The sequence below is a fragment of the Tachyglossus aculeatus genome, chromosome X4, assembly GCF_015852505.1.
Source record: "Tachyglossus aculeatus isolate mTacAcu1 chromosome X4, mTacAcu1.pri, whole genome shotgun sequence".
In the NCBI taxonomy this organism is placed as follows: Eukaryota; Metazoa; Chordata; class Mammalia; order Monotremata; family Tachyglossidae; genus Tachyglossus; species Tachyglossus aculeatus.
This window is the reverse complement of record NC_052098.1, coordinates 41,937,490-41,963,642: the sequence shown is the minus strand read 5'-3', so window position 1 is coordinate 41,963,642 and position 26,153 is coordinate 41,937,490. Positions and strand designations below refer to the sequence as shown.

General features: G+C 44.5%; 1 protein-coding gene across 1 annotated transcript in view; it reads left to right on the top strand.

Annotated features, from left to right (window-relative positions):
- Positions 1-8,033: 8,033 nt before the first annotated feature.
- PRR16 (proline rich 16) overlaps positions 8,034-26,153 on the top strand; it is a 240,983-nt gene continuing 222,863 nt past the window's right edge. Inside the window, exon 1 of the mRNA XM_038769376.1 lies at positions 8,034-8,201. Coding sequence (XP_038625304.1) covers positions 8,073-8,201 — 129 coding nt within the window. The 5' untranslated portion in view covers positions 8,034-8,072. The remainder of the gene's footprint in view (positions 8,202-26,153) is intronic.

Below are 26,153 nucleotides of genomic sequence, written 5' to 3'. Positions count from 1 at the left end.
CAGCACCACAGCACTAATGTACGTAGCCATAATTTATTTATTTACATTAATGTCTGTATCCCCCTCTAGACTGTAAGCTCATTATAGGCAGGGAATGTGTCTGCCAACTTGGTTATGTTCTACTCTTCACACAATAAGGGCTCAATAAATATGAGTGACTGATTATTTATATTAATGACTGTCTCTCCCTCTTGACTGTAAACTCATTGTACTTCCCAAGCACTTAGTACAGTGCTCTGTACACAGTAAGCACTCAATAAATACGATTGAATGAATGAATGAATTGTGAGGAGGGAACATGTCTCCGAACTCTGTTGCATTGTACTATCCCAAGTGATTGGATACCAGCTAATCATGTTGAACATGGTCCATGTCCCACATGGGGCTCACAGTATCAATTCCCATTTTGCAGATGAGGTAACTGAGGCACAGAGAAGTGAAGTGATTTGCCCAAGGTCATACAGCAGACAAGTGGCAGACCCAGGATTAGAACCCATGTCCTTCTGACTCCCAGGCCCGTGCTCTATCCTCTGGGCTATGCAGCTTCTCTACCTGCTTTCCTACATGAAGTTGGTAGGATATTGAAACTACCTTTAGAAAAAACAGTCTGTCTGCCCTCCTAGACTGTAACTCCTTGTGGGCAGGGAATGTGTCTACCAACTCTGTTGCATTGTACTTTTCCAATTCCAATTCCCTCTCATCTCATGAAATCTCTCGCTCCATCCCTTCTCCCTTCCTTAACTTCCATCTTCAACCGCTCACTCTCCACTGGTTCCTTCCCCTCTGCCTTCAAACATGCCCATGTCTCTCCCATCCTAAAAAAACCCTCTCTTGACCCCACCTCACCTTCTAGTTATCGCCCCATCTCCCTCCTACCATTCCTTTCCAAACTCCTTGAACGAGTCGTCTACACGCACTGCCTCGAATTCCTCAACACCAACTCTCTCCTCGACCCCCTCCAGTCTGGCTTCCGTCCCCTACATTCCATGGAAACTGCCCTCTCAAAGGTCACCAATGACCTCCTGCTTGCCAAATCCAACGTCTCATACTCTACCCTAATCCTCCTCGACCTCTCAGCTGCCTTCGACACTGTGGACCAACCCCTTCTCCTCAACACACTATCCAACCTTGGCTTCACAGACTCCATCCTCTTCTGGTTCTTATCTTATCTCTCCGGTCGTTCATTCTCAGTCTCTTTTGCAGGCTTCTCCTCCCCCTCCCATCCCCTTACTGTGGGAGTTCCTCAAGGTTCAGTTCTTGGTCCCCTTCTGTTCTCGATCTACACTCACTCCCTTGGTGACCTCATTCGCTCCCATGGCTTCAACTATCATCTCTACACTGATGACACTCAGATCTACATCTCTGCCCCTGCTCTCTCCCCCTCTCTCCAGGCTCGCATCTCCTCCTGCCTTCAGGACATCTCCATCTGGATGTCTGCCCGCCACCTAAAACTCAACATGTCCAAGACTGAACTCCTTGTCTTCCCTCCCAAACCCTGCCCTCTCCCTGACTTTCCCATCACTGTTGACGGTGCTACCATCCTTCCCATCTCACAGGCCCGCAACCCTGGTGTCATCCTCGACTCCGCTCTCTCGTTCACCCCTCACATCCAAGCCGTCACCAAAACCTGCCGGTCTCAGCTCCGCAACATTGCCAAGATCTGCCCTTTCCTCTCCATCCAAACCACTACCCTGCTCGTTCAAGCTCTCATCCTATCCTGTCTGGACTACTGTATCAGCCTCCTCTCCGATCTCCCATCCTCTTGTCTCTCCCCACTTCAATCCATACTTCACGCCGCTGCCCGGATTGGCTTTGTCCAGAAACGCTCTGGGCATGTTACTCCCCTCCTCAAAAATCTCCAGTGGCTACCAATCAACCTACGCATCAGGCAGAAACTCCTCACCCTCGGCTTCAAGGCTCTCCATCACCTCGCCCCCTCCTACCTCACCTCCCTACTCTCCTTCTACATCCCAGCCTGCACCCTCTGCTCCTCTGACGCTAATCTCCTCACCGTGCCTCGTTCTCGCCTGTCCCGCCGTCGACCCGTGGCCCACGTCATCCCCCTGCCCTGGAATGCCCTCCCTCCCCACATCTGCCAAGCTAGCTCTCTTCCTCCCTTCAAGGCCCTACTGAGAGCTCACCTCCTCCAGGAGGCTTTCCCAGACTGAGCCCCCTCCTTCCTCTGCCCCTCCTCCCCCTCTCCATCCCCCCTGCCTTAACTCCTTCCCTTCCCCACAGCACCTGTATATATGTATATATGTTTGTACATATTTATTACTCTACTCATTTATTTATTTTACTTGTACATACCTATTTATTTTATTTTGTAAATATGTTTTGTTTTGTTCTCTGTGTCCCCTTTCTAAACTGTGAGCCCACTGTTGGGTAGGGACTGTCTCTATATGTTGCCAACTTGTACTTCCCAAGTACTTAGTACAGTGCTCTGCACACAGTAAGTGCTCAATAAATACAATTGATTGATTGATTTATTACAATGCTCTGCAAACAGTAATCACTTAATAAGTACCATTGATTGACTGATGGATTCCCCCCTCCTCTTCTGTAAATATATTTAATGTGTAGGTATATTAGAAAATAATCCCTTTCCTTCTTCTTTCCTTCATCTCATTTTCATAGAAATATTTTCACCTTCTGGGATCTATTATATTGTATGCAGAAAACAGTATTTGTATATGAAGAAAGACAATTAGTTTATAATTTTGAATTATACACAACTTTTACACTTAAAGTTGATATATACACTTTTGAACAGAGAAGGAGGACAAAGAAAACTTCAATCTGTGGGAGGCATTAAAACTGCACGTCTTCCTTTCTTTGTAAAAATGAGCCCTGATAGAGGGCTTTGTAGACTAGAAAAGGGGGCAAGATACAGAATAAAAAATCTGTAGTAAAAATTAACTAGAGATTCAGAGTGATGTATTAGTAGCCAGTGCATTTGAAATAGGAAAATATAATCATTCAGTTTGGTGGGTTTATGGCAAGATCTGATGTTCTGTGTGGAATAAAAAAATTTCTGTTTCACTGGATTTTATTATCCATTTTTTGAGATGCTGAAAATGGAGTGAAAGCAACAACAATTTAGGAAGCACCTGATCTGTACTTGTAACAGAAGAAGCAACCACTAGATGATCTCCTATAATCATCCAATCCTTCGTGTTTCAAACCAGGAAGAGAAAGACTGTGAAGAAGCAGCAGCCTCTGCTTTACCCATGCTGGGGTATGTGATTCTGGCAGATGGCTTCAGCCCAACACATCTGGAATGGGTTTTGTGGGCACATGTATGTAGCTCTGCTTAGGCACAGATGTGTTAACTGGTCTGCAGCAGGATTTGGCAGAAACTTGATTTTTTTTATGGCATTTCTTAAGTGTTTACTATGTGCTAGGCACTGTACTAAGCGATGGAGTAGATACAAGATAATCAGGATTTTTTCCATGGTATTTGTATAGCACTTACTATGTTCCAGGCACTGTACAAATCGCTGGGGTAGATACAAGCTAGTGAGATTGGACACAGCCCATGTCTCACTCGGGGCTCACAGTCTTAATCCCCATTTTACAGATCAGGTAACTGAGGCACAGAAAAGTTAAGTGATTTGCCCAAGGTCACACAGCAGGCATGTGGCAGAATGGGATTTGAATAATAATAATGATGATGACATTTGTTAAGCACTTACTATGTGCAAAGCACTGTTCTAAGCGCTGGGGAGGTTACAAGGTGATCAGGTTGTCCCATGGGGGGCTCACAGTCTTAATCCCCATTTTACAGATGAGGTAACTGAGGCACAGAGAAGTGAAGTGACTTGCCCAAAGTCACATAGCTGACAATTGGCAGAGCTGGGATTTGAACCCATGACTTCTGACTCCCAAGCCCAGGCTCTTTCCATTGAGCCACACTGCTTCTCTAATGAGCCCTGAACCCAGATCCTCTGACTCCTAGGCCCATGTCCTTTCCATTAGCCCACACTTTCCACTAGGCCACACTGCTACTTAAATAGTGATTAGTGATTAACTTCTTGACTAGCAACTCAGTCGTTCTGTACCTCTGAGGTACATATCCAGTGTGTAGAACAGTGCTTGGCACATAGTAAGCGCTTAACAAATACCAACATTATTATATAATGTCTCTGACCTGAGAATAAAGAGGTTTCTAAGCACTGTGTAAACCCCTGTGACAGATCCTCCATCCTCTTCCCTTGCCCCTTCCCTTGCCCTTTGCCCCCTCCTGGCATTGGAATAGACTTTAACCAATCAATTAATGATATATATTGAGCACTGAACTGGGTGCAGAGCACTGTACTAAGCACTAGGGAGAGTACAATACAACAGAGTTGGTAGACACATTCTCTGTCTACAGAGAGCTTACAGTCTAGAGGATGAGAAAGACATTAAAGTACAATATGGATGTGTGCATAAGTGCTGTGGGGTTGAGGGTGGAGTGGCTATCAAATGTTTAAAGGTGACAGATCCAAGTGCATAGGTGAGGCAGAAGGGAGAGGGGGTGGGGAAAATAAGGGGTTAGTCAGGGAAGACTCTCAGAGGATATGTGACTTTATTAAGGCTTTTTTTATGATATTCGTTGTGCTAATTATGTGTCAAGCCCCTGTACTAGGTGCTGGTGTAAATTCAAGCTAATCAGGCCAGAGGCAGTATCTGTTCTACATGGGGCTCACAGTCTAAGTAGGAGGGAGGGCAGGTATTGAATTCCTATTTTGCAATTGAGGAAACTGAGGCATAGAGAAGTAAAGTGACTTGTCCAAGGTCACACACCAGGCAAGTGGCAGAGTCAGAGTCAGGAGTCAGGATTTGACTCCTGGGCTCATGCTTTAACCATTAGGTCACACACTTTGACAGTGGGGAGAGTAAATGGTCTGTCATATATGAAAGTGTGGGGAGATCCTGGCAAGGGGAAGGATGTGGAAAAGGGGTTGGCAGCAAGATAGGCGAAACAGAGGTACAGTGATTAGGTTAGTGGGGAAGGAGTGAAACTGGGAGCTGGGATGTAATAGGAAATCAGTGAGGTAAGATAGGAAGGGGTGAGCTGTTTGAGTGCTTAAAACCCCATGGATAAGAGTTTCTTTTTGCTGTAGAGTTGGATGGGCAACCACTGGAGGTTCTTGAGGAGTGGGGAGACGACTTTTTTTTTTTAGAAAAATGATCAGGCAGCAAAGTGAAGAAAGGAATGAAGTGGGGAAAGATAATCAAGGCAGTTTCCATGAAGGGAAGGGGGTGCAAGCCAGATTGCAGAGGGTCAAGGAAAGAACTGGAGGAGAGGAAATAGAGGCAGTGTGTTTAGACAACCCACTCAAGGAGTTTGGAGAGGAATGTTAGCAAGATGGGAGACTAACTGGAGGGAGCTGTGGGATCAAGGGAGGGTTTTTTAAAAAATAGGGGAGAAATGAACATGTTTGGAAACACTGGGAAAAAGGCCACTGGAAAGTGAATAGTTGGTTATGCCTTCAGCCTCCCTAAAACTTTCTGCCTGGTACCCAGTTATCTTGGGACATTTTTCTCCCAGCTAAAAAGAATTAAGGCCCCTCCCATGGACTTCCCCAAAGTACTTCTTTGAGGCAGCGTTGAGCCAGTACAGTTTGAACACGGTAATGGTCTCTAGGGTTGGGGCCAGGCCATAAAGAGAAATGATGAGATAGGCCTCGGAGAGCTCTGAGAAAGCCAGTTGTAAGGCACATGGAATGGTGAGCTGGAGAGCGAAATGAAGAGCACCTGCTTCTTTCCTCCCAAGATGAAGTTAGATAAGTACTGTGTTAGGCCTGAAATAGGAAGGTGACCCATAAAAACTATTTCCTTGGGCTACCTATTTCCATAGGAGGCTGCAGATGGACTGGAAAGTTGTGCAAAGCTCTACCACATCTCCAGCTAATGGGAACTGGACTTCACAGTCCAAGGGCTTGCCTATTGGGAAAAAAAAAGTTCCTATGTCTGTTGACAGAATAATTTGTCTCCTTACCTAATTGGAACCTGTCAGATTTCCAAACCCCTCACCCTCCCATCTCCCCTTTCTGTGATCAGTTAGCAGACAGAACTGTGAGAACTGTCTCAGAACATAATCACAGCATAACTCCCCTTACCCAGCTGCTAGAAGCCTTTACATTGGACTAAAGCTAAGGACTTTTAGGTTCATCTAAGAGGGAAGGAGGGAGGGAGAAGAGAGTAAATGGAGAAGTAAAATCCACCAGGCCCTTCCAACTGGCATGTGAGCGTCCAGCTAGGATTAAGTGCCAGGTCCTTGCCCTGTTCACATTTGGGCTTCGAAGGATTCTCCCGAGACTTGCTCAGCAGCTGTCGGGTGTCTACACCTCCCTCGGGGTGTCTACACCTCCCTCAGGGAGTCTGACATGATCTTATCCTTTCTCCTGACAATCCCCTCTTTGCCCTTCAGATCAGTGTGGCCTTCAGGCCAAGCCTTGGAAGTGTTTCAATCCTTCCCAAGAGGTGAGTGGAAGGGAAGGAGCAAGAAGATGGGGAAATGATGGGTATTAGATCCTACTCCCTCCTATTTAGACTGCAAACCCCATGTGGGACAGGAATTGTGTCCAACATGATAAAACTCGTAGCTACCCCAGCACTTGAAACAGTGCTTGACACATGTGAGTGCTGAACAAATATCATAAAAGTAAATATATATTTTTTTAAAGGATTTGGTACACCAGAAGGACTGAACTGGAACATTCAATCATTCATTCAATCATATTTATTGTGTGCTTACTGTGTGCAGAGCACTGTACTACTAAGCGCTTGGGAAGTATAAGTCGGCAACATATAGAGACGGTCCCTACCCAACAACGGGCTCACAGTCTAGACAACGGGCTCACAGTCTAGAATGGAGAACAGAATGGAGGCAGTTCAGGGAAGCACTGGGGAAAGTTTTGGGGAAATAACCCTCCACATGAATCAGACTTCCACTGGGCAGATTTCCTGGCTGTCACATCAAGGAAGGTGGGATCATAAATCCACTCTTATCCTGAGAACACTTTTTCCAGCATCCATCCGGAGAGGACTAAATGGTGAAATGGAAATTTGGGGCTAGGAGAATTTATAGCCAGAAAGAAACCAGAGTGGGTGGTTTCTTGCTGGCAGTGAGGAAAAACAAGTAGTGATTAAGGACACGTGTGTGTGTGTGTGTGTGTGTGTGTGTGTGTATTTGGAGATGAGTAGAACGGACAAGGTGGAGAAACAGAAGCAGAAGCCTTCCTCCGTCTGCTCCCAAAAGGTGAAGGAGAGGAAAGGAATTCAGCCTTTTGACCGACTGCAGGGGGGAATGTCTCCCACACATTTGTAGTTTCCCACCTCTTGGTTTCCGTACAAATGTGTGTTGTGCGTGCGTGAGCGAGAGCGACAAGGAAGAGTTCTGGTTTCTGAGTGTGAGTTTGGCAGAGCATTCGGATGTATGAGAGGGGGACAAAGTCTGGGAGTGAATGTGTGAGTTTGTGGGAAACTCTGTCTGTGCGCGCGTGTGTGTGTGCCTGAAAAAGAGAGTGAGAGCGGTGGGGAGGCAGGCGCAGGCGCGCTGCTCCTCGGTCTGCAGCCTCTCTCTCTCTCTCTCTCTCTCTCTCTCTCTCTCTCTCTCTCTCTCTCTCTCTCTCTCTCTCTCTCTCTCCCTCGCCCTCCCTCTCCTCTCTCCTCTCTCTCTCTCTCTCTCTCTCTCTCCCTCTCTCCCTCTCTCTCTCCCTCTCTCTCCCTCTCCCCCTCTCTCCCCCCTCCCCCCTCCCCCTCCCCCTCTCTCCCTCTCTCCCTCTCCCTCTCTCCCTCCCCCCCCCTCCCCTCCCTCTCCCTCTCTTTCTCCCTCTCTCTCTCTCCCTCTCCCTCTCTCCCTGTCTGTCTGTCTCTCTCTCTTTCTCCCGCTCCGCCCGGCGCCGGGCTCGGAGCCGATGGCAGCAGCAAAAAGCCGCCCGGCCGCGAGGGGAGCGCACGGGGCCGCCGCCGCCGCCCGGGGAGGGCGCGCCATGCAGGGGGGATCCCCAGCCAGGGCCCGCCCGCACCCGCCTCCGCCCGCCCGGCGCTCCTGACTCTCGACCCTCGCCCGGCCCCGCAGCATGTCGGCCGTGGCCCCGGGATCGCCGCCCCCGGGCAAGGCCAGGGTGAAGGAGCAGATCCGGACCATCGTGCAGGACCTGGAGCTGGTCCTGGGTGACCTGAAGGACGTGGCCAAGGAGCTCAAGGAGGTGAGAGGCGGACGGGGCGTCCCGTCCCGTCCCGGACTCGCCGGGAAGAAGCTGCGCTCTTAGACATCAGCGGCGGCCGAGAGTGGGAGCCATGCGGGGAGGGTTGCCCTGCTGGGGCTGAGACAGGGATCCCTCAACGGCTCCTTCCCCCTCTCCCCCCACCAACCCCTCTTCCCAGTGATGGGCCGGGGGTCTGCTCCTCCTCCCCGCCGCCCCTGGGCTGCAATGGAGAGGAGGAGGGGAACCCTGACTACTCCGCTGTGCCAGCGCTTTGCGGACCCTCTTCCCAGCCAAGAGGGTCCCCTCGCTCTGCTGATCCTTCCCCTGATCCGGACCAGGGGACCAGAGGACGGGACAGCCGAGCTACGGGACCTCTCCAAGGTGGCAGGGGAGGGAAGGGGACACTAGATCTCGAGCTCTCCCAACTTGCCACCCTTGCCCTCCTCTTTCACACACCCCCCCCCGCCCAATTTGGAAAGAGAGAGTCCACATTCATCAACGTGGTTCGGTTTTGCCCCCGGCAAGTGTCTGTCAGCTCCGGTAGGCTAATCTGCAGACGGACTGTAATTACTGTGAAATTTTTCCGAGCGGCTAACGCTGGAACTGAGAGGCAAAGAATCGTGTCCGTCTTTCCGGACCTTTTTCCTTCCTTTCGAAGTCTGGTCATTGCTTCCCGACGGGCTGGCAGATGGTTGGGTCCTGCAGCTCACTGCTGTATAATCCTTTCTTGGACATTTCGGCGTCTGGGTGGCACTCGCCAACAGGGTAGCGTTTGAAAGCAGAACCCGAAACAAAATTGAACGCGTTCCTTTCGGGAGGCTCGTGTTTAGAGCCCGTTTCGCGTATTTAATAATAATAATAATTATGGTATTAAGCGCTTACTATGTGCCAAGCACTGTTCTAAGCGCTGTGATGATAAAGATCTGGGGCGGGGGGACGACTGCATTTACAACGGTTGTGTTCCCTGGCTTCGTCAGATTAAAAGAAAAAGCTGTAAAAGAAAAAGCTGTTGCCCCTCATCTGGGGCAACGGACAGCCTTGTTTTTATCCTGATCTAACTTGCTACCTCTGAGGTGTCTGGCACTAAACGAGAACCGTTAAGAAAACTCAGATGCTCCTCGATCATACTGGAATCGTTGCTCTTTGGTCATCCGGAGGTTGACCAAGTTTTAGCAAAGTTTTAGCTACCGTGTTGCTCTTTGGAGCAGCCCAGGCAGAACTTAGACCTTTTTCTTATCCCCACAACATAAATCAGTCTGTCTCTCTAGTCAGCACTACAGTTCTTCTAATGAGCCCCCTGGATCTCTGGAGTTGCAGGTCCTGTCATCACTTACCATGACATATCTTCATCTCACCCACGATTGCATATTCAGATTGATTGCCGGAAGGGGTTGGATTTGACCTCTTCTCTCCCTGATAAGCTAACCGCTAGTTGGGGAATAGTAGTACCCACGTATAACTGACAGGGTGAAAGCCTAGCGGCGTGGAGGATTTGTCTTCAAATGTTCAGAGAAATGAAAACTTGAATGTTGAGAAAGCTCAGCTGGGGTTGAGTGTTTCAACTGGTCACAGTCAGCTGCTTTACTAATGAAGTTTTTTAATGCTTTGCTTCAAAATGTTATTTCTAAACTTATAAATGATACACCGTGCTGTGATGTTTTGGCTTTCATTCGAATTAACTTCTTTTGTTGGTACCACAGTGCATGGTTTACATAGGAAGTAAAGCCGAGGCATCCTTTTAAAACTGACTTCATCTGTTAAAAGTATCCTGAAGTATTTTGAGAGAATATTTATAGAATATTTACCCTATGAGAGTTTGCAGTGGTCCAGCATTTATCTTTGTAAGTTCAAACTGTCCAAGATATTGGGCAGTAACATCTTCAGTGTATTTTTTGATGAGAGAGCAGCAGCGGGCTGTGTAAATCACCAACCTAACTCAGTAGTCTACACATAGAATAAGAATATGAGTATCACCATTCATTCTTAAGCTGTGTCATGCAATATATAGGCTGTTTTTAATTGGTACATAGTAAATATAAGACTCATATTTGAAATGTCAATTCCCTGATGGGCGATATGGCTTAGGATGAGTTAATATATTTTATTAAGAACTACAAAATGGATTTTACTATCTTGGCATGGGAGAATTAAAAAACGTGGTTCATAGCTGGTTCTGCGAGCAAGCTACTTGTTGATTTTAGTTCCTTTAATTTTATTTGGGCTCTCCCACCTAAACCCAGTATTCCTTTGGCAGTACTCTGATATTGCCCACAGTACAAATTGTATGCTGCGGAATCAGGTCTTATGCCTTTTCTTGGAGTTTTTTCAAGTTATTTCCACATAAAGATGATGCCGTTTTTATTTTATAGAGGCATACTTTTCAGTGTATTTATTTCCAAATCAAACTTTGTTTTCTCAAATAAGTCATCAAAACGTTCTGGCAATAGATCAGAACCGTGTGGTATGATCACAGGGAATTCTAGTAAAGCACAAGAGCCTGCCTCTCTTATGGTGTCACTTTGGAAGTAGGTGTGGCGTGAGTCTTTTATAGCCTGTTACTGTATTTAGTTTCACAAACATTAAACAAACTCGGCCAGCATACTCTCCGGATAAGCCAGATCCCCCAAATACACTTCGGACTCAATCACCCAGATATTAATGCCAAAATTGGGCGTTTGAGGGCCTAAATGAGCCAGATAATTGCAGCAAAAGCTGAACTGGGTGTGTGGGCGGGAGAGAGGGTAAAACAAAATGCATCTTTTACCAAACAATCCTGAAGCCGTATGTTTCCTTATCGGAGAAATCGATTTAGTGCTATAAATGAGAGATTTGCGACAGTCTTTCTTTATATGCCTATATATGCCTCTGAGAGGCTGACACCTTTCTCTTCTTGGGTGGGGGCGGGTACATGTGGTTCCTGTCTGGTCAGGGAGTTGGCCTGATTGGCAACTGATGCCCAGAGGGGTGTTGGCACATACAAAGATCGTCTTACTGCTATCTAGATGAAAGAACTATAGTTTAGAGATAAGGGAGTCTTGTTCAGAGCAGCAAGAGGACAAGACTGAGGGCAGGTGGAGAAAGCCTGAAACATTATCTATCTAAAAATGACTGTGCTGAAATCAGAGCCCCTGTGGGGGTATGCAGTTCCCCAAACATTCCCCCTTTCTACGGAGACATAGCCCAGCGGGCGTTTATGTGAAGCTGGAAGTTTGTTCTATGCCATGCAGATTTGGATCCAACAACAGGTTTTCCATTAGAAGAATCCTTTCAAAAATACAGGAGGCCCATTTAGGCTTGGCCAATGTATACTTTGGGGCCTGAATTATCTGGGTAATTTGCTAGGGCAGATGTGACCTTTAAATCCAGAATGGAAAGTGCTTGTGCTGCAGAAATCTTTTAAATGATGGATGGGAGGTTGGGGGTGGGAGGTGGGGGACAGGAGAGGAAGAGAAATGGGATTCCTCCTGTACTTGGGAGTGGGAGTTATATTTGGAATTATAAGAAGATTCAGATCAACATTATCTTTCGGTAAACAGACCACTCCCTATTAATGGGTGCTAAAAGGAAACGAGAAATCCTTGGGGTAGGCTAGATTTGCTTTTTAGAGTCTTTGACAAGATACTGTCTTTACTATGTGATTTATTTTTAAATCCACTACAGGCCACTGGGGAAGAGCACTGGGAAACCGGGTGGTAGGTTTAGATTGATCCAGACTTCGTTTTCCTCTGGTTGGTGAAGAAAGAAAGGATAGATGAAATGATGCGTGTTGAGGTTAAGAATTGAACATTCCTTCAGAGGAGTACCCGGCCCCTTTCCACTGAGATATGTGATAGGCCAGTTGGTTCTGGCCATTAGGTCTAAAAATGTGGAGTACTGCCAGAATCATCTGCAGGTTCTGCAAGAATTCGCCTATCCTGGGAGTCTGCAAGTCTCAGTTCTGTTGCTCAGACTTTTGAGGTTGGTATTAATGTTGAGTAGAAACACTTGTTAGGTAAATGAATATTAGGCATTGGTTGGTCTTGCTGTATTTATTGACATTCTTTGAATGCAGTCAAATCTCAAAGGCATTTAAGAACATATTTAGGTACTTTAAATGGCTTCTGTCTTACACATAAATAATGATAATTATGACAACAACAATAATAATGGTATTTATTAAGTGCTTACTATGTGCCTAGCATTGGTTCAGACTCAGATCCTATCCCATATGGGACTCAGAATCTGAATGGAAGGATGAACAGGTATGTCATCTTCAATTTCCAAATGAGAAAAATGAGGTACAGCTATGTTAAGCTATGTTCAAGGCTCTCCATCACCTCGCCCCCTCCTACCTCACCTCCCTTCTCTCCTTCTACAGCCCACCCCGCACCCTCCGCCCCTCTGCCGCTAATCTCCTCATGGTGCCTCGTTCTCGCCTGTCCCGCCATCGACCCCCGGCCCACGTCATCCCTCGGGCCTGGAATGCCCTCCCTCTGACCATCCGCCAATCTAGCTCTCTTCCTCCCTTCAAGGCCCTACTGAGAGCTCACCTCCTCCAGGAAGCCTTCCCAGACTGAGCCCCTTCCTTCCTCTCCCCCTCATCCCCCTCTCCATCGCCCTCTACTTACCTCCTTCCCTTCCCCACAGCACCTGTATATGTGTATATATGTTTGTACATATTTATTACTCTATTTTACTTGTACATATCTATTCTATTTATTTTATTTTGTTAGTATGTTTGGTTTTGTTCTCTGTCTCCCCCTTTTAGACTGTGAGCCCACTGTTGGGTAGGGACTGTCTCTATATGTTGCCAACTTGAACTTCCCAAGCGCTTAGTACAGTGCTGTGCACACAGTAAGCACTCAATAAATACGATTGATTGATAGATTGATTAAATGACTTGCCCAGTCACACAGCAGCCAAGTGGCAGAGCTGGGATTAGAACCCAGGCCTCCTGACTCCTAGGTCTGTGTTCTTTTCACTAGGCCACTCTGCTTCCCTAAATTTATACCATGCATGTCTCCTCCATCATCATCATCATCATCATTTTTTGTTTGTTAAGTGTTTATTAGGGGCTAGGCACTGTACTAAATGCTGAGGTAGATACAAGCTAATCAGATTGGACATGGTCCATGCCCTACATGGGGCTCACAGTCTAAATTTCCATTTTACCGATAAGGTCAATGAGGCACAAAGATATAATCAATCAATCAATCAATCTTATTTATTGAGCGCTTACTTTGTGCAGAGCACTGATAGCTACTATTATATAATAATAATAATAGTATTTATAATGTTGGTATTTAAGCGCTTACTATGTGCAAAGCACTGTTCTGAGCACTGGAGCACTGTTCTAAGCACTTACTATGTGCAAGACACTGTACTAAGAGCCGGGGTGGATACAAGCAAATCAGGTTGGACATAATCCCTGTCCCACGTAGGGCTCATAGTCTTAATCCCCATTTTACAGATGAGGTAATTGAGGCACAGAGAAGTTAAGTGACTTGCCCAAAGTCACACAGCAGACAAGTGGGAGAGCCGGGTTTGAAACCTACCTTCTCTGACTCCCAGTCCCATGCTGTATCCACTAGGCTACAGTGCTTCTCTATCATCATTACCACCATCAGTGTTTCACATTGCTGCTGGGTAAAGTGGTCTCTGGATGATAATGATTCCTAATGGCTGTAGATATTTATCTTTGTTGCCTCCTCTTAGGATAAAGAATCTAAAACTAGAGGGAAATTTAAACATGTAGAGAAGAAAAGTCAGAGATCTTGGATATACTTTCTTTAATCATCATAAATGGTATTTATTGAGTGCTTACTGCCTGCAGAGCACCATTCTAAGCGCTTGGTAGAGTACAATACGAAGCATTGGTAGACATGTTCCCTGACCACTTAGAGTCTAGAAGGAGAGAAACACATTAATATAAGTAAATAATCTATAATGTATAATTTATAGATATGCGCATGAGTGTTGTGAGGTTGAGGATGGGGCAAATATCAAATTCCGAAAAGTCACAGATCCAACTGTATAGACGATACAGAGGGGAAAGGGAGCTTAATCGGTGAAGACCTCCTGTAGATGTGACCTTAATAGGGCTTTGAAGGCGGGGAGAGTGGTGGCCTGGAGGGGGAGGGAGTTCCAGGCTAGAGGGAAGATGTAGGAAAGGTGGCAGCAGGGAGATAAATCAGATTGGGGCACAGTGAATAAGCTGGCACTAGAGGAGCAAAGTGTGTGGGCTGAGCTGTAGTAGATCAGTGAGGTCAGGTAGGAGGGGGTTAGCTGACTGAGTGCTTTAAAGCCACACAGTTCCTTCATGTATCCAAGATGTCTTCCTTGACTAAGCCCTCGTTTCTCCTATCCTCCCTCCCCTCTGCATCGACTATGCGCTTGGCTGTGTATCCCTTATGCACTTAGATATTCACCCCAGCCCCACAGCACTTCCGTACATATTCTTATACACTGACATTTCCCCTACCTGTAATTCATTTGATTGTCTATCTCTTCCTGTAGACTGAGTTTCCTGTGGGCTCTCCCAAGTGCTTAGTACTGTGCTCTGCACACAGTAAATGCTCAATAAATACCACTGATTGACTGAATGGGAAGGGATCACATCTACCAACTGTGTTGCGGCACACTTTGCCAAGTGCTTAGCACAGTGCTCTACACACAGTAAACATTCAATAAATACCATTGATTGATTGATGTGTCCTGGAAACTCTGTAAGGGACAGAATCTTGGGCTGGATGGACCTTGGGTGTGACTTAATAACCTACTGGGAAGAGCCCAGGACTGGGAGCCAAGGAACCCAGGATCTAGTCCCGGGTCTGCCACTGGCCTGCTGTTCAGTTTCTTCATCTGTAAAATGGGAATAAGATAGATCCCCTTTTTACAGATGAAGAAACTGAGGCCCAGAGAAATTAAGTGACTTGCCCAAGGTACAAGAGTAGGCCACTGGTGGAACTGGTACTCAAACCTTCGTCTCCTAATTCCCAGTTCCACGCTTTATCTATTAGGCCAAGCTGAACTTGATCAATGAAGCTGAATGTGTATTTATTCTGCACTTAGATGTCAATTCTAGGACTTTTTTTTTCTCTTTTCAGGATGCGAGTAAACAGCATTACCTGCTTGGAGTTTTCTGATTTATTGCACTTGGGAAACCCTACATAATTCATCTTTTGGTTAATACATTTATGCAGATCAAACTCATCCACCAGAACAAATTTCAGAAAGTAATTCAGGAAATATTTTCCTGGCTTGTATTCGGTGAGTGAATGGGCAGAATGACTTTGTCGGAACTCAAGAGCAGTTCAATCAATCAGTCAATCAATCAATCAATTGTATTTATTGAGCACTTAGTGTGTGCAGAGCACTGTACTAAGCGCTTGGGAAGTACAAGTTGGCAACATATGGAGACAGTCCCTACCCAGCAGTGGGCTCACAGTCTAGAAGGGGGAGACAGAGAACAAAACCAAACATATTAACAAAATAAAATAAATAGAATAAATATGTAGCTATTGCCCCTGTCATCAGTGGAGTACGTGGCAATGCCCAGGTGGGTTAGCTCAACTGAAAATCTGGTGCTAAAATGGCACCGTGTCCACATTTTTCCTTTCCCCAGACCTAATGGTTCTGTGGATGGCCAAAAACTGGAGTTCGATTTTGGAAATCTGGAGAGTGTCTACCTAATCAGCCACCACCTCTAGCTCATTGAACTATTCAGGTCCCATTGAATTAGCTGATAAGAAATTCAGACAGCAGTAAAGCAATAGACAATATGCTTCAGGCAACAGTGAATAGATGTTGTAAAGCCAGGGAAATGGGCTTCTTTGTTACCTGCCTTGCATATTTCCACCACCATGGCTCTGAGAATCTCAGGTGTTTAAATCAAACTAGCTTACAATGGTGGGAGGTGCAAGAACATTATATCCCCTCTACCCCCCAGTGCTACTGAAACGACCTGAAGGCCCTGGATATCAGAGGTATGTTTCAGGATTAGCAGGACCACATGGAATGCTAATGGCTTTCTGAATGAAATTGCTTCGTGTTTAATTGGCATCCTGCTGCCCAAAGTAAATAAATCCTTTCATCCTAGTATAATGTGCAGTTGAAAGGAAGGACCAGCCATGTAGAGGATGCTATTTATTAACATCATGCAGCCTGATAAAGGGCTGTGTCAACTTTCTGCTGGTTACTTTGTCTTTTAAACATTCACTTCAGCCGTAGTCATCTCTTTTATGGCAAGGACTCTGACTTCAGGCTTTGGTATTGAACCAAGTCTGGCGTAAGTTAATTAGAGCATATAAAGACTTTGTCTGGCAAACAAAGAAGGATGTCACTAAGAACAGAGCGCACCTCTGAGCTCAACTCTGTTAACTTCAGCGAGTTTTTATATTCAACAAAATTTGCGAGCAAGAGGAAGGCTGAAGAGGTCTTGACATAATGACGCAGCAAACAGCAGGATGGCATGACTTGGGCCCTTACTGTTATCCATCACTGTTGCCCAGTAAGAGATCACCGTCTTTCTCATGGTGGTGGACACTGTCCTTGAAGGCTTTAAATGCTCTTTTTGCATTTGAGTGAATGTTTCCCATTCTTTCAATCTGGAGAGAGATGCTTGCTGAATTCTTTATCAGGCATAAAATTGGTGAACTGGAGTGAGGTTTTAGTTACATATTTATATTGAATTTTGTATGTGTGAAAGAGAACTATTGACTTATTTTATTCTTCCTTACTGAATGCAAGGGACCCTGAAAAAGCCTTAAATCCTAGTCTTGGGTTTTTGAGCCCAATATGAAAAGAAATGTTTTCATTAAGTTGAAAATACATTCAGTAAGAAGAATTGCTTTCATTTGAATTTCCCCACAGTCCTGGAAAGCCAAATGCAGCAGCATTTCAGCTCTCTGTGAGAGCTAGAAAGTGAAACTAGCTGAAAAGAAAAAAAACAATGAAAATGATCTGTCTTATCTTCTTAGCACCTGTTGGTCAGAAACACAACAGTGCCTCAAATAAACACTCAGATCATTGATATGTTAGGTACACATTCATAGTTGGAAATAGCATAAATGGCAAAGGGCAACTTTCTGTAAAACAAAATCACTCTCATTTAGGGGTAATTTTTGTCCCTTTTTATTATCCATTTTCCTTTAAGATTTTGGAGCTCCATTTAATATGTGATAGTTGTGGTTTCGGGAACAAACAATTCTAGAAGCAACAAAAGTCTCCTTCAGGTATAATGGCTTCTTTCCCACAGAAAACACATGTGTACGTTTGTGAGGAAACATATGCTGATCTTCAGTTTTTGAAGATGTGTGAGGCATCACAGGGCAGCATATCCAACAGTTCTGCAGAGGTCTGCTTTTACATATATTTGATGTGGAAGGAAGCTTCAGTCATACATTGGTTTATCAATCACAGCCTCACCTAGTCATAGAAGTTCTACCTTTAGCGGCATCTTTTCGATGCTGTCTCTCCATTTTCTCTTTATTCTCTCTCCCTTGTCTCTCTCTTCTTCCTCCCTGTCCATGTACAAGTATGAGGGGAAAAGAGGGTACATGACTGACAGTCCTCTCCATACTGTTCCATACAAAGAATGTCACTAGTTGTGTTGATACATTTGCTGTCTGCAGTGTTTGGAACCATTTGCAATTCTGACTGGATGCTGTATTATTATTATCATTAGTATTACTTGCATGTACTAGGAGTTTTCTTCATGCAGTGTACTGCATTAAGCAATGGGGAAAGATATAAGTAGCCTAGTAGAATGGTATTTATTGACCATTTACTGAGTGCAAGGCACTGTACAGTGTGTGCTTGGGATTGTACAACAGAAAACCTAAGGCACGTTTCATGTCCTCAAGAGCTCACAATTAATGGAGGACAGCAAACAAGACATATCCTGGGCCCACACTGAGGCTCAAAATTGTTTAAGCTCCTCCTCTAGCTGTTAGCTCCTTGTGGATAAGGAATGCGTGTTTCAACTCGGTTGTATTGCACTTTCCCAAGTGCTTAGTACAGTGCTCTGCACACAGTAAGCTCTCAGTAAGCACCATTGATTGATTGATAATTGGAGGGCACTGGTGACAGGCATAAGCCAAGGATAATATAATAAAGCACAAACAAAAAGGAAGAAACAGCAACAACGGTGATAACAAGAAGAGCTACAGTGCCTGATTGCTCCTCTTTGCCCCACCAGCGTTCCAATAGTTGGGAGAGTATACTGCAGCTTCAGCTTCTGCCTGTTCCTCTACCACAGTGATGGGCCGAGTGGGTGACTACTTAGTGGACCCTAGAATTCAGGTGGAGGAGGAGCAGTTGGAGACATGTGACTGGAGCATCTGAACTGAAAGTTGCCTCATTTCCAATTGCCACCTGACAGAATGTCCTGTCTGCTTCTGCTGTTGTCCAATTGCCTACATCTTTGCCAAATCATCTGAGGTTTTGCTTCATTGTGTCTTTAAAATGATTCTTCTCTTCTTCTTGTTAATGGCTTCCCCACACCATTTTACCACAGAGCAGCTATTTGGGTATGGTGCTGTGGTCTACCTCCTCACTTCCCTCCCAGAGAAGGTGCGATGTGGTGAGCAGTGTTTCAGTGCTGATAGACTGACTCCATTCCAGGACCTCAGTGTCGGAGATCCTGTCTTGGCAGTTGATGTCAAATATGGCTTGTAGGTGGTGCTGCTGGAACTGCTCTAGGAACTTCAGGAAGCACAGATTGTTTGGTGGTGAGTTCTACTTCTGACTTACATTCAAAGATGTATACATTCCAAAATGGGTTGGAATAATCCACGTGGTCTCCTAAAACATGAGGAATGTTTGCATTCAGTTGTCCTCCAAAAAAATAGAACATTCATGTGTGCTTAAAGGTTAAGATGTTCATCAATTATTTTCTCACAATTTATGCCAGGGTGCATAATGGAGTTTTTGTTAACACAGAAAGTTGAATTCTTTCCTGAGCTCATTGTAGATTTAGCAAGCTCACTGCTCTGAAAATGGATCCCTCCAAATTTGGAAAATTCTCTTTACTGTTTATTGTGAACTCCCTTAAGACACAATCTTGTTTTCTCATTTAGTCGAATTCTCCCTGATTTGATGAATAGCAAACTTGCATTCTTGGTTTAATAACACATGCAGAATTACCCACTTCATCATGGTTTTGGGGAGCGGGAAGAGGCCCCTGACACTTGTAAATTTGCTGCAGTAAGATTCCAAATCAGAAGTTGGGCTAAAATGATCTGTCAGAGAAGGTCAAAAAGTAACATTTTTCAACATGTTTTAACGATTCTATTGTAGAATACTTTTCCTAATAATATAGGGTTCATGTACTGCATATCAGAGAAACGGGTACAGGGGAAATCAGAATAAATTTAAGAATTCAACAAGTGAGCAGTGTGTTTTAGCACTGAAAAGTAGGGCTAAAAATGAATCATTCTCTCTTGCCTACTGTCATTCCCAAAGCCATTCTATTCATTGTAGGTATTGTGTTTTTGGGTGTAATACTGTGAATATGATTGCTCCTGATGAATTTTGTTTTCATGGGAATGAAAGAGGTAATATGGCTTAGTAGAAAGAGCAGGGGCTGAGAGTAAGGAAACACGGATTCAAGTCCCAGCTCCTTCTTTGGTCTACTATGTGACCAGGAAAGTCACTTAAACTCTCTGGGCCTCCATTTCCTCATCTGCAAAATGGGGAAACACTAGATGGCAAGCCCTGTGAGCTGTTCTGTTGAATCTAGGGCAAAAATTAGTTCACAGTCCACTTTATCGCTCATTTCCTACCTGCTCCTTTTCCATTCCTGTTTCTAACCCCTTTCCCTGCATTTCCTTTCCTCCCAGCCTCTCAGTCTTCCTTCTTAGTTCCCTTGTGTCTTACAAATCTCTTCTTAGCTTTTCCACTTTGCTTGGGATTTTGGCTTATTTCCTCTTCCTTTGTAACCATTTATCTTCACCTTGCTGTTTCCCCTTTCTTGAGTCCTCTCTTCCTATTATGCAGACTCTTCTTCTCAATCATTGCCCTTCTCTTCCTTATCTGAATTTTCTCTCTTCTACACTCTGTCCTCCTCTTCCTTATCTGAATTTTCTCTCTTCTACACTCTGTCCTCCTCATATTCCCCTTAGTCCAATTCTCCCATTCCTACCCCCATATAGCCTACCCAAAAGGAGTTCCAGAGGATTCCTGAGAAGGTTGAGCTTATGTGTGGACTTAATGATCTGGAAGTTTGGGAAGGGACCTCAAATATCTTCCTGAACTGCCTGTTTCACTTAGCTGAGTTTTTTTTTCCTAGTGATTGCAGAGAGAATCTGTAATGGGGAAGTTGACTAGCTCTTCTCACTTTAGCTGGGCAATGCTGCCTCTAGTCCCACTTTGTACACAGATGGGTTGGGTTGAATCATAAACCTGGTTACAGTGGACCAAGTTCTGAGTCTGTCTACTTTGCTTACTACATCTGTTTTTATAAGCTTGTTGGGGGCAGAGAATGTGTCCATTATATTGTATTGTACTCTTCCGAGCGCTTAGTACAGCACCCTGCACATAGTAAGTACTCAATAAAAACTGATTATGAATATTCCTGAAACACCTGCCCTGTGATTCCTCCTTTTCATCAAACAGCAGAACTGGGGTTGGGATTGGTTGGGGGTGGGGGGGTGGGGTGGGGTGTGTGTGTGATCACCATGTTAATATTCATGCTTTATATTTGACATTTAACACCCAAAATTCTATTTTGGACTTTTAGGCAATGTAGGAGTGTTTACCTAATAAAGCCTGATTTTTTTATTTTGAGTAGGATTTTGATTTGTGAAAGCTTTTCATTTCGAAACAAAAAAAATTAGTCTGTATTACAGTTCTTAAAGATGATTCAGACATGCATCGACTAACCATGTTATTTTTGTTACAAAAGGAGACATTGGGACACTGTTCCTAACTTGGAATCCTTCTCTTTCCTATTCAGAGATCATAGACCATAGGAGCAGTGTGAGTCCTCCAGCATTCTGGTATGTCTCTATGACGTCTAAAAATACTTTAAGACCAAGGCTTAGCATGGACGAAGCATGGTCTAATCCAGATGGGAATATGCAGGCATTTAAAGTGAGTAAGAGGTGGTGGGGGTCAGTGCAGGACAAGCTGACCAGGGTAAATTGATAAATTGGGGTAGTAGCAGATGACAGCATAAGATGAGACAAACAGTAGCAACATACTAGGTGTTTGGGAAATGCAGAATGATGAAGTGATAGACTCCCTGCCCACAAGGAACTTACATTCTAACTGGGAAGATAAACATAAAAGTGCATGGCATAGTGGATAGAGTACAGTCCTGGGAGTCAGAAGGTCATGGGTTCTAATCCTTGCTCTGCCATTTGTCTGCTGTGTTGCCTTGGGCAAGTCAGTTCACTTCTCTGCCTCAGTTACCTTATCTGTACTATGGGGATTGGGACTGTGTCCTCCCCATTTTGCTTGTATCCACCCCAGTGCTTAATACAGTCCCTGGCACATAGTAAGTACTTAACAAATGCCATCATTTCTTTTTTATTTATAACTAAAGTGATCAAACTTTTTTTAAAAAAAATTGAGTCAACGTAGATCTGTGTGCTAAAGAGTATTTGTTACTTTTTAAAAAAATTCTGGGACAGCATCAAGGATCCAGGACTGTTCTGGCTAAACTGGGTTGAATGACCAGCCTAAATACTCGTGGGTCAACCCCTCTTTTTCTCTCTCCTACCCACTTCACCTCATCATTAGGATAACTGAGAACAAGTAATGGGTTTTCATAGACCATCCGTGTTTCCCAGAATGGGGTAATTGTACTTAAGTACTCCTGCTTGTAAATAAGTTTGACCTCAATTTATCCTGAGCTCTTATACTATTCTGGATGACTTAAGCACTTGGGTATGCACACCCACTCTTTTCTTCATCCTTAGCACATAGCTGTATTAGTTCCTCCTATCTGTAATTTAAGTGATTATTTCCCCTGCTATATTGTAAGCTAAGTGAGGGCAGGGATCGTTTCTACTAGTTCAGAAGCAACATGGCCTAGTGGAAAGAGCACAGGCCTAGGAGTCGGAGGACCTAGGTTTAATATCAGCTCTGCTAGTTGTCTGCTGTATGACCTTGAGCAAATCACTTCACGTCTCTGTGCCTCAGTTACCACATCTGTATGAGGGGGATTAAGAATGTGAGCCCCGTGTGGGACAGGGACTGTGCCCAACCTGATTAGCTTGTACCTACCCCATGCTTAGTACAGTGCCTGGCACATAGTAAGCGCTTAATACCATTAAAAAAATTCAATTACAGTCTCCCAGGCACTTAGTACAGGGCTCTACACATTTGGTGCTCAAGCAGTACTTTGATTAATTAGGCTATGACTACATCTGCCTCGTTCTGAGGCCTAGCCTTACAATACAGGAACAGGTACCTATTCTCTATAGGTACCTAGGACTGGCCCTGGGTCCACTGGTCTAAGTTTGAAGCGTTCAGAGTTGCTAGAAATCTAACAGAAAACAAACAGCAGCATATTCCCTTCCTTATTCATGCTTCTTTTCCATGCTCCCTCTAGTGTTTGGAAATATGAATGTTTATTAATTTCTTTAGTCCCCCAGTTCAGAATAGCTATTAATAGACAACCATGACAATCCTTGAAAATGATAACACTTGGATATATCCAAGTATCTCTGAAGCCTTTATATGATTAAAAATGGTACTGCTTCCTTTTTAGTCATGAAAGTTTAAGGCCAGAGAGGTAAGGTGAATCTTTCATTCGAGTCAAAGAGAGAACTGAAACAAGAACCTAATTTTAGGATTGTAGTAGACCAACATCACCATTTACCAACGTGTACTTCCCAAGCACTTAGTACAGTGCTCTGCACACAGTAAGCGCTCAATAAATACTATTGAATGAATGAATGCACACAGTAAGCACTCAATAAATACGATTGAATGAATGAATTAATTTACTACAGGCAGGACTGAATGTGACTGTGATTGCGACTTCTCCCTTTCCACCACCATGACCATGGATGGCCCTCCCATATTCTGGTCAAGGAGACACATGTGACATCACCTTCATTGCTCCAGGCAGGTAGTGTAATGTGATATCACCAAAGGTATTGTTTTGCAGAAATATACAGCTTTTGTGTGATTTTAGAGCCTTTCTCCAGACTCCCTCTGAATGACCACTTTCTCCAGAGCCTTGGCATTCTCCTCCTAGGTCAGTATGATGTGGAACTTGACAGCAGGAGCTGCAGCAGAGGGAGGCCTAGCACTGATAATTACAAAAACAAAATAAAATAAAAAAAAAACACCTAGACATCCAGTAGCATATGGAAACTGGACAGGATACAGGGCACCTGAAAAATGGGCTGCCAATATAAAACCAGACAACTCCCCCCAACCTCCCACTCCACAATTTTCTTTCACTCTATATTTCTTGAGTGGCAGGGTTGGGAGTGGGAGGGAAAGGGGTGATAGGAGTGGCATTTTATGTCCTTCCTCTTCCTCTCCCATGCATAGCCTACCTTCTCTCTCCCACAGCCAACAAAATTCTCTGTCCCCTTCCTACCCCTCAACTCAAACTTGATTTCTCCTGGCAGCAGAGCCATCTGGTTTGTGGTAACTGGGTTCTTTGACACCACAGGCCACAGACACTACATCAGCAGCATGGGCCCAGGAACAGGTGAATTATCAGTCTTTCCTCCAAGCATTTACAAGCTAATTTAGAAATCAGCATTTGTACTTCAGCTTTGAAACTACACACTTTTGCTGGGAGAGGTATTTCCATCAGAATAGTTAACATTATTCAAATCAGAATGCATCCAAGGCCCTGAAGGTAAACCTCTCTCTGTAATGGAGTGGTAAGAAAATACCATGGCACAGCATGCATAGTCAGGCTGTTTTATTCATCTTAAACAATATGCACCAGCATGTTTGAGGGTTCAACATCTGTTACATGTGGACATTAGAATCCACAATTATAATATCTAATGAATTCCATACTTCACTACCTGAGAGGCTTTAATGCAGGCTTGATGTTGTCTCACCGGCAAGCTCCTCTCTATGGGTGCTCTCTTCAGGAATGATCACTGTCATGAGCCCATCACTGGGGAATTGCCTCCCCTTAATATCAGGCCCTCGATCTATGAGCCCTTCACTGAGGATTAGTCTCCCCTTAATATCAGCATTCAGTGACAAGTTCAAAGTGAAACCAAACCACCACTGAATGTAGAGGCAAAGCTTTATTCCATATTTAGCCTAATTAAAAAGGGGAAAATGCACACACACACACACACACACACACTCATACACACAAATTGTGACAAATGTAGCTACCCCTCTGACTGGTTTACCCAAAGTCATGCAGGAGGTCCCACGTCAGAGGAGTCCGGCAGCCCGCAGCATGACTCCTGGTTCAAGTCTTAGGTGCCTTGGCTACGGCCTCAGTAGGCATCTTAGAGCATGTCTTAGATGGTTTTGCTGCAGCCCGGGGGATCAGTTACCCCTTTTATCAGTTGTTTTTTTTTGGTGGGGGGTTACAGTGGGGAGGCTGTCCTAATTTGCTGCCTCGATTGTCTGCTGTTTTAAGCTCGTTACCAGGTGAAACCAGGGGGGACAGCTACCACTCCCCACTGCACTTACCTCATGGGCTTATCAGGCAGTCTTCCTCGACAGCAGGGTAATTTAGCTCCTCCTCAAACTCCTCTGTATAACAATTTATTTTCTCCTCAGCAATTCAAGTTGTCCTCAAACTTCTCAGCAAGATAATTCAGTTTCTCCTCCAATTCCTCCTCTGACCTTGTTGCTCATGGGGTCAAAGAACAGTCTCTTAGTAAATAGCTTCTGCATTACAAGATGGAGTCACTCTTGCCCACCACAATCACCTTAGAAGCAACCTAATACAATGTTTTTATTCATAGTGCTACTGTCTTTTATCTCTCAATTATATCAGCCACCCTCATCTTTTGGGGGGGCTGATCATTTAATATTGCTCAGAATTAAATTCCACAGTTAAGTTCTCAAATTGCATGGGTTTGTAATCATGCTGCATTTTCACTGGCTATTGACAATGTTTTCACTCTCCCAGGGAAACTGATGAAGATTTTTTTTAAAAAAAGGGTTTCTGAGGAGAAAACATTGAAATGTATAACCTGAGAACAAACTGCAGGAGGAAAAGACAGAAACAGCGGGTAGCATGGAGGGAAAGAGTACAGAGCCAGCAAGATGATGTTGTGTTCAAGGCTAGAACATTTGGTGCAGGGTAATCAGTAGCCCTGAGGGCCTGCTATTTCTCTCGTGGAGATGCTGCAGTGCTGAGGTATATGGCTGATACTGGTTCATTGTAATCATACATGCTGGAAGACCTATCTGCCCTATGTTGTTGATAAATGGTAATCTGTGATAAATGGTAACCAATTTTTTCAAGTATCAAATATTGGGGGTAAGGATTGTGGGATTGAAGCATGGAGCTAAGGGGTTAGGGGTCTGTATTTAAAGAGGTTAAGGGGCTTATTTAGACCCAGACCCATACAGTGGGAAGAGAGAAATATAAACCATTTCTCTCTCTCTTTATGGTCAGTATTCCTATCACTTTTGTTTCTTTTCCTCTAGTCTGAGTCAAAAAAGGGGGCTTCTGGATAAGTTGACGTTCCCTCACCCCCAAGCCCCAGCTAAGGATATGGATACATGAGGTGCTGTATGTGCTTATTAGCATGGCATGACTCCAAGTTTGATTTATTTTTTCTTCCCACTCTGCAACTACTTACAACTGACAATTCCTTATCATACATCTTCTGATCCTCGCCACCTGCTTTCTAGTGAAGACCACAATACTTTATAAAACAGATGTAAATGCTTAGCTCAATATGCAGGCACTGCCATATCTCAGAGTTGGGTGGTTGTCTGGCGTCAAGTCAGATCATCAGTCAATACGTCAACCCACCAGCTGGTGTGTCTTGAGCATTTACTATGTGTACAGCACTG